General features: G+C 43.0%; 1 protein-coding gene and 1 long non-coding RNA gene across 2 annotated transcripts; both read left to right on the forward strand.

The window, feature by feature from the left end:
* The first annotated feature begins 3,962 nt into the window (after positions 1-3,962).
* Positions 3,963-7,389, forward strand: LOC144454160 (low affinity immunoglobulin gamma Fc region receptor II-a-like). Its single transcript, XM_078155794.1, has 4 exons — positions 3,963-4,011; positions 4,922-5,060; positions 6,584-6,621; positions 7,148-7,389. The coding sequence occupies exons 1-4, from the start codon at positions 3,963-3,965 to the stop codon at positions 7,387-7,389; spliced, it is 468 nt and encodes a 155-aa protein (XP_078011920.1).
* A 1,227-nt stretch (positions 7,390-8,616) lies between these two features.
* LOC110209996 (uncharacterized) lies at positions 8,617-12,054 on the forward strand. The gene is made up of 3 exons (XR_013487387.1): positions 8,617-8,744; positions 11,018-11,048; positions 11,202-12,054. It is a non-coding gene; the product is annotated as an uncharacterized LOC110209996 (long non-coding RNA).
* Positions 12,055-14,920: the final 2,866 nt, after the last annotated feature.

Genomic DNA, 14,920 nt, shown 5'->3' on the forward strand with positions numbered 1-14,920 from the left:
ATACACTTTGATCCAGCAATAGTACTATTATATCTGATTCCCAAAGAGATCATTAAGAAGGGAAAAGGACTCATGTATACCAAAAATATTTATAGCAGCTCTTTTTGTTGGTGCAAAGAGTTGGAAATTGAGGAGATGCTCACTAATTGGGGAATGGCTGAATAAATTGTGGTATATAAATGTAATGGAATACTATTGTTCCATAAGAAATGATGAGCAGGTGGATTTCAGCACAATCTGAAAAAACATCCATGAACTGATGCTGAATGAAGTGAGAAGAACCAGAACATTGTATATAGTAACGGCAACATTGTGGGAGGATCAGCTTTGATAGACTTAGCTCTCCTCAGCAATGCAATGATCTAAGACAATTCCAAAAGACTCATGATGGAAAATGCTATCTACATCCAGAGAAAGAACTGTTGAGGGCTTGCACTGCTGGGTTTGAGGATATGGGTCATGTCGGGATGTTCCTGTTCCTGTCCATTATCTAAGAGCTATTTAGGTCAGAACAGAGGCTCTCTGACCTCTTCCAGGTGCTGTCTGTCCCTTGAGAGGATGAAGGATTTTCAATAAACCTTGAAAGATAATCAGGAAGCGAGGAGATGACTCTGGGGGAACCCCCCCCCCAGTTACTGCTACCATGAGAAAAATTAATTGTTTATACTTGGCTTTTTCCACTCTGGGTTCTGTTCCCATGAATGGGGTATAATAACCCTAACCCTCAGATCAATAAACGGAGCTTGTTCAAAACTTGCTACCCCCTGGTCCATGTGATTTCTCTCTCTCTCTCTCTCTCTCTCTCTCTCTCTCTCTCTCTCTCTCTCTCTCTCTCTCTCTCTCTTTCTCTTTTTCTCTCTTTTTAGTCTCACCAGAGATTAAACATCGTAGTGGACACTTGACACACTTACTAGCTGTGTGACCCTGGGCAAGTCACTTAACTCCAATTGCCTAAAAAAACCCCAAAAACTCTTGTCTCATCTTCTTGGGATTCTAGTTGAATTTGTGCCTTTGAGTGCAGTCCCTGGGCTCTGGACTGCTCCATTCCCGGCCGGACTCCATTCCCAGTACCAGCAGACCACTCTGTCTGTCTCCCTGTGCCAAACTAGACTGAACAAATGACTCATTGATTTTTCTTGTATTTCCTGAGCAGGATTCAGTCTGGTATATTTTCTGGATCTGTTTGGAGGAGTTTGAGTGGGGAGTGAGAAAGGGGTGCTCTTTGTACTTGCTACTCCACCATCTGGGCTCCACCCTCATTCTTCTTCTTTTCCATAGAAATAAGGACTAAATTGGTGAGTTCACCAATAAGGGAACCCCAAAAAGGGGAAACTCCTTCTCCTAAAACAGATTAGCACCTTCTCTGCAATTTACAGTCTTAGAAAGTTGTATAGAATATTGAGAGTTTCAGTAACTTGCCCAGGATCAAAATCATTTTATGTCAGAGAGAGGACTTGAACTTAGGTTTTCTTGGCTCTCAGGCCACTTCTCCAACCTCTGCACCAGAGGGGTCAGACACAAGGCCTGTGGGCAACCTGCAATCTGCAACACTCCTGAGTATAACCCAAATCATATTAAAAAGTAATTGGGGAAATTTACAAAATGAAAAAAAATACAATAAAACATAGATAATGTAACATTTGAAAACTAAGTCATTATATGTCCAGCAGGGATCTTTATGTATAGTTTAGTGGACCCCTGTTTCTGCAAGACTTTAACACCACTACAATATGATTCACCACACCACACCACACCATCTCTCTGTGTCCCCTAATATAGCTAAAAAAAAAAACCCAAGAGACACCAGAATACTCCCTTTTTGTTGTCCTTCATTTTCCATGCCAGCTTCAGCTTATTCTGAGTATTAGTAGTCTTCATACCATTTTTATAAAACCATAACATGCTTTTGTGTGCTCTGTCTCTATATCCCCATCTCCTAATACAATGCCTGGCATATTGACCAGCAGATTGATGGAACTTAGGTTTCTAGTCCTTGCCTCCAACTCCTCTATGCATCTTTTAAAAGTCTAACTTGGTTGGTGAGTTGCCTGTACATTTGTGTTTTCTTTCCTTCAGACAATTCATGTTTTCCTCCTCCTCGGAATTATTTTTCTTTTGTGTCTTCAGAATTCCATTCAATTTGTTTTTCTTTCTTTCTTACTTTTTTTTTGAGACTATTTTTGAGGTCCTGTCTCCTCCATGCTGGAAGTACAAAGGACCAATCCCAATAATGAGCTGCCTGGAGCTTCAACTTTCTGTTTTTCTGACCTGTGCTGGTGCACCCTTCCTTAGGCAGCCTGGTGACCCTCCACTCCCAGGGAGACACACTTGGCTTTAACCTTACTGCAACTCAGAATTCAAAATGGGTCTCCAATCTCAGCCTCCCTAGTATGGAGTACTGAAAGCAAGTAACATCCCACCCATATATTCTAAAGACCTTCCCATCTCACCCATCTCCTGACTTTCCCTAGAGTATTTTGTCCTATAATTATGGATAACCTGGCAATCTCAGGTCACTATTTCTAGTACCAAGAACTCAGATTCAGTGGTGTAATGGACAGAGAGAATGAGGAAACTTAGGTTCTGGTACTTCATAAATCTATGACCATGGGCAAGTCACTCACTTTATCTGAGCTCCTGCTTCTTCACCCACCAAATGGAATAATATATATACCACATGTCACAGGGTGGTTATAAGAAAAGTGCCTAGTAAATGTGAGTTGTTATTATTATGGCACATCAGGGGACTCTAAGGAAGAGTACTTTTCGTATTTCTCATTCTGTCTCTGAATTAGGACTGGAGTCTGGGGCAGGCTCTTTTGAATAATCAACAACTGATATTTATGTAGAGCTTTGAGGCTGAAAAATAATTTTAAATATATTATCACATCTCAACCTCATAACAACCTGAAGTGGATAGGGAGAAGATTATAATCCCAAATACGTGTACATGTGCATATACACATACATTATCTCTCTCCCATATACAACATATATAATATATATATATATATATATACACATATACATATATTATCTGTACACACACACACACACACACACACACACACACTTCTTTCAGTGCAATTTATACCTTGGGTTCCACAAAGGCCAGGGTGGAGTACTTTGTTTGCTTTCTAGTAGATTTCTCTAAATTTAGAGTAGTCTAATCAGTTGATTCCAGTTCTGTGGGTTCTGGGCCAGGAAATCCTGAATTTCACTGACAAAGAGGGAGGGAGCAGAAAGAAGGGGAACTTGAGTGGGAGGAGGGTCAGTGAGAGGGGCAAGAGGGCAGGAGATTCGGAGGTAGAAAGCCAGTGCTAACCCCCTCTTTTAGAACAGTTTTATGTCTTCTGTAGTGGATTGTTGCTCAGTCATGTCTGACTCTTCACAAGACCATTTGGGATTTTCTTGGCAAAGGTATTGAAGCAGTTTGCTGTTTCCTTCTTCAGCTCATTTTACACATGAGGAAACTGAGGCAAACCGGGCTTTCCCAGGGTCACACAGCTAGTAAGTCTCTGAGGCTGGATTTGAACTCAGATCTTCCTGACTTCATGCTTGGCACCCCATCCACTGCCCCACCTAGCTGCCCTTCTGGGTTTGAGCAGTTCTTCTGTGTATTCCCCATTTCTTCTGCATCCATGGGCTTCTGTGTGTGTTTCATTACCTGCTCCATAGAAAAAAAGGCCTGCTATTTACTACCCATTTGACCTGGTTATTTAACTGCTCCAAGCCTCAGTTTTCTCATCTGTAAAATGAGGAAGTTGGACTCACTAGATAATCTCTATGGTCCCTTTCAGCTCTAAGTCTTATGATTTAGGATCAAATGAGAGAATGTGTGTAAAATGCTTAGCACAGTATTTTGCACACAGTAGGAACTTAATAAATGTTTTTTTCCCATGGCATGTCTGGGTTCTGTGTGTCTGTGGTTGCTCTGAGGTTGTCAATATAGTTGATAGGTCATGGATCAGAGCAGGACGGGTCATCTAGTGCAACTTCCTCATTTTGCAGGTGAGGAAACTGAGTCCAAGAAAGGTGAACTGAGTTGCCCAAAGTTACACAACTAGTAAGTGGCTAAACTAGAATTTGAACCCAAGATCCTTGAATCCAAAGCCAGCATTCTTTCTGCCCCAAGTGATCTTGAAATGTCTGTGTATGTGCTATGTGGATCAAGTCAAATCAAGACAAGTATTTATTAAGTGTCTATGATGTCTCAGGAACCAGTGATTGTTGGGAATAAAAAGAAAGGCAAAAACAATACCTTCTCTCAAGGAGCTCACAGTTTGAGGGTGTTGTGTCTGTTATGCTTAGATCTTGGGTTTCTGTATGAATGTGAGCTGAGTGGGTTGGAGGAGGGGGTATTGGGGTCAGAGATTTAGATCTTTTGATGAGGCCAGCAGCTAGTAGGGGCTGGGGTGCCTGACCTTGGAATGGGGCAAATGTGGTCCCTCCTTCTTGCAGGAAGAGTATTTCCTCAGTAAATGGATCATTCTCCTTCCTACAGAACAATCTGACCCCAGAAATTTCCAGAGTTTCCCCTAGATTTGGGAGATTGAAGTTACAGATCATTCACTCTTACCTTCCCTGAGATGGGTTCTCTTTGAGAAGATGATGGCTCTTTCTGATTAGTTGTTGTTTTACCAATCAGATGGGACCTAGGGGATCCTTAGGGAGCCATCCGTCCTTCTGGAAAAGGCCCTGTAGCCTCATGACTCAGTGTAGCATCCATGTGTGAGAAAACTGCCACCAGCAGTTGACCAGCTCTGACATTTTGTCTACTCCACATCCCTCTAAACACGCACCTTATGGGCTGCATTCTATTCTCTCTGCCTGTCACTGATATCCTCCTCTTAGATCTGTGATTTGATGCCTCCTTGGAGACTCCTTTCCTTTATTCTCTTCTCCTCTTTACCCTCATCAGGTCCCCCAAGGGCAGTACTGACCCTGGAACCCCCATGGTTCAATGTGCTCCGAGGGGACAATGTGACTTTGACTTTTGAAGGACATGATTCTATGGATCAGATCTCCCCATCCACAAGGAATCCTATGCCATCCCACCTGTCAACATAAAGGACAGTGGGGGATGTCAGCGTGGGACAGAACACACTGTTCTCAGCAACTCTATGAAACTACAGGTCTCTCATGGTAAGTGAAGGAGAAGGAGCTTGGGGTAAGTTGGAGAGGGCTTACAATGCAGCCTGGAAATGGACATATCCTGTTTATTGGCAGAGGTAATGTCAAGAGGAACTGGATGGAGAGTTCCTGAGAAATCCACAAGTTATTTTAATTCTCCTTTTCACTACTGCCCTTACTGAGATATGACTTTAGCTTGTCTTGTTCTAAGTTTATCTCACTGACTCTATTTTCACTACTCCTTTCTGCCAGAAAATTTCCATGACTCCCTTCCAAGTAGCCAGAATACTAAGGACCTACATTTAATCAATCAATATTAAAAGCCTACCATGTAATAAAAATTGGAAATATAAGTACAGAGCATGAAAACAATCCCTGCTCCAAAGGAATTTACACACACATGGGAGAGATAACAAGTATATGTAATATATATGTGTAGATATGTGTGTGTGTGCATATGTATATATACACATACATTATATAAATAATATATATAAATACATCATATATTAAGTAATCTACATAAAACGTAAATATAAGATTACTAAGTACAAATATTTACAAGCATTTTGAAATAAAAGCTCCTTGCATTTGAAAGGACCAGGACTGGTGTGGTGTAGAAGGTATTGCCTGAGCTGCATCTTATAAGAAGAGAGGAATTTTATGAGGCATAGGGGATGGGAGTTGGGTATAGAGATGGACAGTGTAAAAGCCTGGAGTTGGGAGCTGAAGGCAGCATGAGAAGAACAGAGAGAAAGCCACTTTAGCTGGGTGGTCAGATCCAAGGGAGGGGAGAGTCATGTCCTAGGTTGTAGTCCATGTAGTCCGTGGCTAGGTTGTAAAGGCCATTTTCACAGTTAACAGAGGAATTTGCATTTTTTCCTAGAGGCAATGGGGAGCCACAGGAGTTGGCTGAGGAGTAGAGTCCCATGGTCAGTTCACCGTGCTGTACTGGCATCCCCTGCAGGCTGAAGGTTATGGCTTCAGATTACAAATGACCTCACATTCTCTAAAATGTTTTAGGCCCCTCCTAGTTCTTTAATTCCTCCTAAGTTGCCCCAGTGTTTATCCTACCTATACAGTCTCCCCATTTCTTTCTCCGTTTATTGGGTTCTGATATGTGGTGAGCCCTTTGGATTACATGTAGGTAGATGGGATGTATGAGTATTCAAGGAGGACTAGTACCTCTGGTGTAAGGGTTGACCAAGCCCTTTTCAGGGATGCTCATCTTCCTTTGTTGTCTACTTGGCACTCAACTCTCTCCTGTGGTTCCAAGAAGCTGTAGCATGTGCAGTGGTCACCCATCTTGTCAGATGGGCTAAACCAAGTTGAGGGTAACCAACCAGCCTCAAACCCATTGGCAAGTTAGTGGGGTGTCTACCCCAAGCATGGGAAGACTTCTGCCAGTGGAATGGGTGGATAAGAACATCTTGTTCCAATGGACATGAAGGTGGCTAAAAGCAGGCATTGTGGAGTGCTTAGAATTTGGTGAGAGATCGAAGATGCCAGGGTCATCCACTTCATCCTGGGCCATTGCCAGTCATCCTAACTTTTGTCTTGCCACTGGACTTCAAGGACCCTAAAAGAGAGAGTGAAGCTGACAACTTTGTGCACCTTTAGCTCTTTTAAATCAAATTCACCCATGAGTCAGGACATCACCCTGTTATGTCTTTGGTCTTCTTTGACAACAAAGGACAAACAACAACAATAACAACAATATGTGGGCACATTCTAGCAAGCGGCATTCTGCATGTCCTCATATCTTGTTCTAAGTTTCTCTCACTGACTCTATTTTCACTACTTTCTGCCAGAAAATTTCCACAACTCCCCTCCAAGTAGCCAGGAGACTAAGGACCTACATTTAATCAATCAATATGAAAGTTCAGTGGTTGGAATCATTGGTTCAGAGTCAGGGTCTGTTTGTCTTTGGACATGGCAGGAAATCTTAGATGGCCCAAGGCTCTAGGACAAGCTGAAATGTCATGAGCCAATGACCTTTGTGTTTGCCTTTCAGACCGGCTGCTACTACAAGCAGAGAGATCAGAATTCATGGAAGGTGACACTATGATCCTGAGGTACCACAGCTGGAAGAGCAAACGACTGCACAAAGTCACATACGACTATAATGACAAAGCCTTAAAGTTTGACAATCAGACTTTCAACTGTACTGTCTTTCAAGTGAACCATGCTCATAATGGATCCTACCATGAAATATTGCCATCTATCCGAAACTATAGTAATCAGTGTCAAAGGTAAAGAGACTTGGCCAAGGCATTTGAGGGCAAGAGATAGACACCTAGGACTGAGATCATGTGGTTTTTATGGTGTGAAAAGGAAATACTAGAAAGAGATAATAAGAATAATTGACATTTAGGTAGCATTTTTTGGTTTATGAAGCATTTTTTATACATGTTTCATTTGATCTCCACAAAAAGCCCCACAGGCTTTATTACTGCTGCTATTATTATTTTAGAGATAACAAATTGAGGCTCAGAGAGCTGTGACATCTCCATGATAATACAGCAGGAGGACCTGAATGAGAGTCTTCCTCATTCCAAGCCCAGCTCTATACACTATGCCATACCACCTCTCAGTAATTCCAGTTGAGGCAAAGAGGAGAGTCAGGGCAGTTCCACTATGTGGTGATCAGGTCAGATGGGAGGGCACAGTCCTACCCATATGTACAATTTCTCTATGCTCACCTCCTTTGGAGACCAGAGCTCCTAAGTGATAGGCTTTAAGAAATCAGCTTTTCAATGACTCTTGAATATCAATGGAATCAATGAAATCAGAATATCAGTGTAACGCCCTAAGTAGGTGGAAACATCCAGATACATAGCTTATAACGGACTCCTAGAACCCCACAACACATCCTATATCATCTCCTAGGCCATCTCCTTCAGGATAGTTCTGTATCCAGGTAGAGACTGTGTAAGCCTGTGCAAATGGCCTCTCCTTGTAAGAGATGCCTGAGGAGTGTTCTTTTCTTCTGGTTCTTGGGACTCCTCTACCAGGTTATGAGTGAAGGCCTCTGTCAGTATAGAGAAAGAACATGGATCAAGTCAATATAAAATATACAAGCATTTATTAAGTGTCAGGTCCTGTACTATGTTAAGCTCTGTGGATACAAAGACAGAAAAAAATAATCTGTACCTTTAAGGAGCTTACAATCTAATGGGGGAGATAACATCCAAACAACTCTGTATAATCCAGATATATACAGGATTAATTGGAGCTCATCTTGGAGGGAAGGTAGTAGAATTAAGGGGGACTGGCAAAGGCTTCTTTCTTCAGAAATGAGATTGGAGCTGAGACTTAAAAGAAGCCAGGAAAGCCAAGAGGCTGAGACTAGGAGGGTGCTTGGCTGCTGAAGATGAGGGAGGAGAAAAGGGGAAATTGGGGCAAGGCTGATTTAGCAATAGTGGAAGGGAAGGAGAGGGTAGAGGTAGGGAAGAAGAAGTACTATGTACCTTGAGATCTCTCTCTCCTGGGGTCAGGAGGGAAGCTGAGCACTGTGAACATGGTTATGATAACATTCGTCCTGGCGGTTGCGATTGCTGTAACTGCTGCTGCCGCCACCCTGTGTTACTACAAGCAACACAAGGAGCCAGGTATGTGGTGTCCCCTTGGGTTCTTATGTAATGGGCTCTCTTCTTGACCAAGATCCCAACCCCATCCTTCCCCAGACCCTGGATCAGTACCATGTTTTCCCTGGCCTAGAGAATCCTCAGCCATACACATACCTATACCTGTGAGATTCTTTAATAAAACACTGGAGTTCTTTTACCCCACAGATGCTGGAGTCAGGAGCTTGGGGATAGTGCTTTACAAACCTAATAAATAAAAAATATCATAGTTTATGCATGAAAAACCAGCTTGGTGGAGAAACAAAGATATAATAAGAGAAATAGTAAAAAACAGAAAGACAGGGATAAAGACGGTCACTAAGACACACCAAGATCTAGACTGAGTCACCTCTGAGACACACCCCTAGTTATTCCATTTAGCTGTCAGCTTTCTTGCTTCTTTGGACAATCCTTTTCATTTACTAATGACCACTTCCTTTTCCTTGGATTGGGACTGTCCCAATTGGATTCTTCAATGGTGCCCTTAGTCAGAGACAGGCTGTGTGTGTGTGGGGGGGTGGAAATGGGAAAGCAATGCTTGAAATTTCATAAGATCACAGATTTAGATCAGGAAGACATCTTTTAGGTCATCTTGCAAAGTCTCCTGACTTTACAGATGAGGCAATGGAGGCCTAGAAGGTTAAGCAGCTTGTCTGGGGTCACACAAATAGAAAGGGGAAGAGTCAGAAGTACAGTAGTCCTCCAACTTCTAACCTGGCCTCTTTTCACCACACTTGGCTGCCTTTTTCTTTCTCCCTATGTTTCTAACCAGATTTCTCTGAATAACCTTAGTCCTAGACGGAGGGGCTTCAGTGATTTGGAGCCAAACTCTCAGAGAAGGTGGGAGCCTTAGTCTTTCCTGGCAGTGGGGTGGGGGAGGGGTGGAAGGTGGTATGGCTCAGCCACTGTTGGGTGTAGGACACAGAAATCTCTCCATGTGAGATGAGGCTTGGTGCTTCCCCACCTGTCCACCACCTCTCCTGGCCTTAAGATCTGCAGTACAGAAATCCTAAAATCTTTGTACTTGTTTACTTCCCACTGTCTCACAAAGTATCTCATTAAGTGATGTATGGCCGCTTTAAGGGGGGGGTGTCTATTTCTCCTTTAAACAAACACTTTCCCCTGTCCTTGGTCCTGAGGTTCATGACTGTCCCATTGTCCTACCTTCTATGTGCCCTGCCTTAACTCTCCCAGATAGCCCTAAACACAGGGAAGGAGAGAATCTTGTAGAGGAACCAAGTAAGTACAGCTGGCTCTCTCACAGGCTGTCCCAGTGTATAGTGGGATACAGACACACCTTGCCCAAGTTGGACTGGAGGCTGAAGAAAATGAGGCTTGTGGGAGCTCAGCAGAGCTGCAAGGAGGGCAGAAGCTTAGCTCTCTTGGTCAGCTCTGTAGCATAGCCAGGACAACATTGGAGATGGGGAAAAGTGGAGACATTACATGGCAAAGCCTATACAACCAGGAGTTCAGGACAGTGCTTCTCAGAAAAGGGAGTGAGGGGTATCTCGGGTTAGTATGGGACTCTCAGGAGCACTGTGAGGTCAGTAGTGAGGGGAGGGGAGATAATAATGTAATTTAATCCTCATAGTAACCCTGTGAGTTAATTAGTATAAACATTATTATCTCCATTTTACAGATAAAGTAACTGAGACTCAAAGGGATCATACAATTTGCCTGAGATTATAATATCATCGGATCATAGATTTAGAGATGGGAATGACCTCAGACATCATTTAGTCCAACCCCCTCATTTTACAAATAGGGAAACTGAGGCCCATAGAACTTAAGCAGTTTGCTCAAAGGCACACAGGTGGCAGAGCTCTGCTTCGACTTCAAACTGAGCCTTCATTCCACTGCACTATGTGCAGATTCTAAGCGGTAGAAACAGGATTCAAGTCCAAATCTTCTGGGTTCAAATCCAGTATCGTTAGTAGATGAAGATGTTCAGCTAAGAAGGGTGAGGAGTCAGGACTGTGGAGTGAAGGTGTGCTGCAGACCCAGCAGTAGCTGTAGGACGGGGGAGGTAGGGCTGGCTCAGGGAAGGAGTCTGACTATCTTGCTCTTGGCCTCCAGAAATGCGCTAAGGATGAGGCAAACTTGAATCTTTCTTCTTTTAACTGCAGAAGATTGGGTTGTACTTGTTAGCTCCTGCCTTATCTATAAAAATAGCAGGAACAGCAACAGTATCTCTAGCATTTTATAAACTCTTTAATGTAACAATGAGTGGGCCTGACAACTTTTCTTTTCATTCACAGCCAACACCCCCGATGAGAGAGAAGTACTAAGGTAAGTGTGATGCCTCAGCTCCCTCCCTGCCCCTCCCCCCATCCTGTTCTCCCTTTGCTTTTGTGGACTATTTTGTGTTTCTCTCATGCTCCATCTATACTTCTCTACATATCCCACCTCCCCAACTCTTCCTCATCTCTCTGTTTTCTCTAGGTGGGGATTTCGGCATCTTATTCATCTGTGAAGTACGCAGGTGTCAAGATATGGAGGCACCCAGTTTTCCAGAGCTAAGAACTGGGAAGTAAGCGGAGCCCTGACCTGGAAATAACAACAGTCTTTTGTGCTCACCCTCCAGATGATCTCACCCTCTGGCAAAATCACATAATTATTGTATTGCTTGGACCAGCATCAGATGTTCCCTGAGCTCAGACAAGTTGTAATCCTGAAGCCCTACTATGAAGCAAACTTGTCACATTGTTATTGTTACCCCTCTTTGCCAGGGATACAACTGCCTGCACAGCCACTGGTATAAAGTGTTGAGATTTGGCCACTAAAGCAGGTTCCCCCAGCCCTCCCCCCCACCCCCGTAGAGGTGGGGCCCCAGGCACTTGTGTGCTTGCTTGGAAGACATTTCCCTCACTTTGAAATTAAACTTCTATTTGACTCCTGACTCTCCTGTCTCTAGCCTGCTCTGTTTGGCTCTGACAACTCAAGAGTTAGAGTCTAGTTCTGTCCCGTTAACACAGGTAATCCTGCGGAAGAAGCATCAGGACACTCAACTTATCAGAATCACTAATAGTCATGACCACCTCTATCCCTCCAACAGTGGCCCTAACCTGCTTGTTCCCACAAGCACTGGGTGGAGGAACTTGGTGGAGCTAAGCCTGGACACCAGCTGCTTCCTGAGCCAACTTTGTCATTCCATGAAAATGGATTTGAACATCTCTTTTGCAGTTGTCTGCATGAATCCTAAACTGCTTTTAAAAACTTGAAGGTAGTTGACTGCCTGTCTGTGCTGCCAACATCTACCCAATCCAAATGACTTTCTACCTTGAATCATCACTCTTTCACGGTACTTTGGTTTTGTTATTATTATTATTATATTATTGTCATTATTAAGGCAGTTGGGGTTAAGTGACTTGCCCAGGGTCACACAGCTAGTAAGCGTCAAGTGTTTGGTCTGAGGCCACATTTGAACTCAGATCCTCCTGACTCTAGGGCTGGTGCTCTATCCACTGTGCCACCTAGCTGTCCCTAGAGTATTTGGAAAATGAAAAATGTCTGGGTCCCTTTAAAGGAATTGCCTTGTTCCCTCCTCTGAAACTGCTCCATCCCTAGGGCAGGTCTTGGTTGTAGAGGTAGTTTTCTCTTTCCTTAGATGTTGTGGTGGTGGCAGGAGGTAGCTAAGCATGGCTTCCCTCAGGTAAGGACAATCTACAAGAGATGAAATAGGACATCTCTGTACCACCAATCTCCTTAGCCCACCCCTCAACAGTCATCACTGTTTTGTGTTGAAATGGAGGGTCCTGGGCACAAGACAGTGGGCCTCAGGCACCTGTTTTTGAAAAGTCTGGTGTTTTATGGAAACCTCTCTGGTTTTTACATTAGTGCACTCCCTTGAAGCATTTAGGAAGTCTCAAGAGGAGAAAATGCCCCAGAACTACCAAGTCAGATTCAGCAATGCCATACAAACCCCATTGCCAGCGTAGAGTCCTTGATGCTAAAGGTTTGGGAGCTTAATGTGAATCTGGCCTGTAGTGATCAGGAGGCAGGTAAGGCATGCAAGGGATTAGGAAAGAGGGATCTGGGAAAGGGGCCAGGGAATGTCACTTGTAACGACTCCTTTCTAGGAAGGCATTGTTTCCTTGGGGAGGGGGCATCTCAGTGTTACTGCTCTGTTGGAGCCTAATCTCTTGGCCCAGGGTAAGTGGAGTGGGTTGGAGGAGGGGCATCAAAGGCATCTTGGGATGAGAGGTGACATGGTACTGTAGAAGGAATACTGGAGCTGAAGGCAGAGGGCCTGAGTTTGAACAGTGCCTCTTCTGCCTACTTGTGATATGACATTGGTTAAGTCAGCTCAGCTTTCTGGGCCTCAAATCTCTTCTATAACTTTGAGAATTTCTACCTTGTAGATTGAATGGGGTTTGTTCAAGGTTGTTGGGTTCTTACATACCCATTAATTAATTTGTTCGTTCTCTCTTTTGTTGATGAAAGTATTCAGAAATATAAATTTTCTTCTAATAACTGCTTTGGCTGTGTGTGGGACAGTGACCCCAACCCAAATTAAACTCAGAGACTTCTCAAGGTGGAAAGTAAAGGTTACCTTTATTACAGTCTCGCAAGATGGCTGTCTGCTCCTTCAATACACGTGGAGAGAGAGAAGGAGTAACAGGGGCTACCTTATGAAAGCAAATCTCTGCCCAACACGCAAACAAGTTTCCACCCACCACTATCCCTTACCCCCTTAACTGGGTGGGCTTACATTCTAAACTCGAAAGTTTCTTCCTGTCCTCTTAACTGGGAGGTAAGGCTTACATTCTAGGCCCGAAATTCAAAGACAAGGAAAGAGGCCGGAAGCTCAGGTTGGGGGTGGGGCAGGGTTTATTCTTCCTGTTAAGTGCTTAAAAAGAGATCTAAGTGGGAGAGGATTTTGAAAGTAATAATCAAGAATTATTTGACCCTTTGAGGAGCCTTCACTTCTGAGAATTCATTTCTCATACTACCTTCTGAACTCATTACCTTAATTACACTGAGAAGTCTTCACTGGGACATCCCATTCAGCTGCATTCCATAAGCTTTGGTGTGCTGTCCCATTATCATTTTCTTTGATGAAATTTTCTCTTATTTCTATCATTTTTTCTTTGGTCTACTGCTTCTTCAGGATTAAGCTATTTAGTTTTCAATTATTTTGCAGTTTTTTCCTCAAGGGCCCTTTATTGAATATAATTTTATTGCATTATTGTCAGTAAACTGTGTATTTAGTATTTTGGCTTTTCTACGTGTTTCTGAAGTCTTTGCAACATAGTACTCAATTTTTATAAAGATGTCATGTGTAGCTGATAAATATGTAAAATCTTTTCTATTCAGTCAAACAATAAGCATTTATTGAAACCTACTACAAGGAGTAGTGCTAAGCACTGGGAATACAAGGAAGGTGAAAGACATTCCCTGCCCTTGAGGCATGTTAACAGGCTTTCCCTGAGCCAATCTTTAACCTGAGAATGGTGAGACTGCAGGCCAGAGACAAAGTGCCAGTAATCAGGTAGCCACTTAGTTTCATTATGAGGAACAGATTTGCAAATCAGGAATTCTCCTGATCAGAATTTCACCTGGCTCAAGAGAAGACAGTGATTATATATATAAATCACAATGGGAAGGGAGGGGAAAAGGTGGATTACAAAAAATGTCTTCCAGGGACAGAGTGGTTTTTCAAGACACACCCACAAATGGAAGACAATACCACAATTCTGGAATCCTGTGGTAGCAATATTGCTAGAGTACTTTGCGGTCATTACTTGGTGGGTTACAGGACCAGAGTTCTGTGATGGGAACAGGTTCTACAGTCTTTGATTCACTTCGCTTCAGGTAACCCAGCAGTGACTGTGAGTGTTATCAAAGTCTGATTGATCATTTTCAGCTGCATTGTGAGCTCTGACTCCTGAGCCAGAAGGGAAGTTCTTGAGAAAAACTAAATTACTAATATATTCATTATACATATATCGATTAACATAAAAATCGTAATTCCCTTCTCAGGAGTTTATAATCTAATGAAAGAGACAACGTGCTAACAACTACATATAGGCAAGCTATGTAGAGGATGAATAGGAATGATAAAAAGAGTGAAGACACTAGACTTTAGTCCTAGAGGTGATAGGGAAGCACTGGAATTTATTGAGTGTATATGTTTAGCGAGGAAGGGAGGTGATGACAAG

This window comes from Phascolarctos cinereus, unplaced genomic scaffold (assembly GCF_003287225.1).
Source record: "Phascolarctos cinereus isolate Bilbo 61053 unplaced genomic scaffold, phaCin_HiC Scaffold_5;HRSCAF=322, whole genome shotgun sequence".
In the NCBI taxonomy this organism is placed as follows: domain Eukaryota; kingdom Metazoa; phylum Chordata; class Mammalia; order Diprotodontia; family Phascolarctidae; genus Phascolarctos; species Phascolarctos cinereus.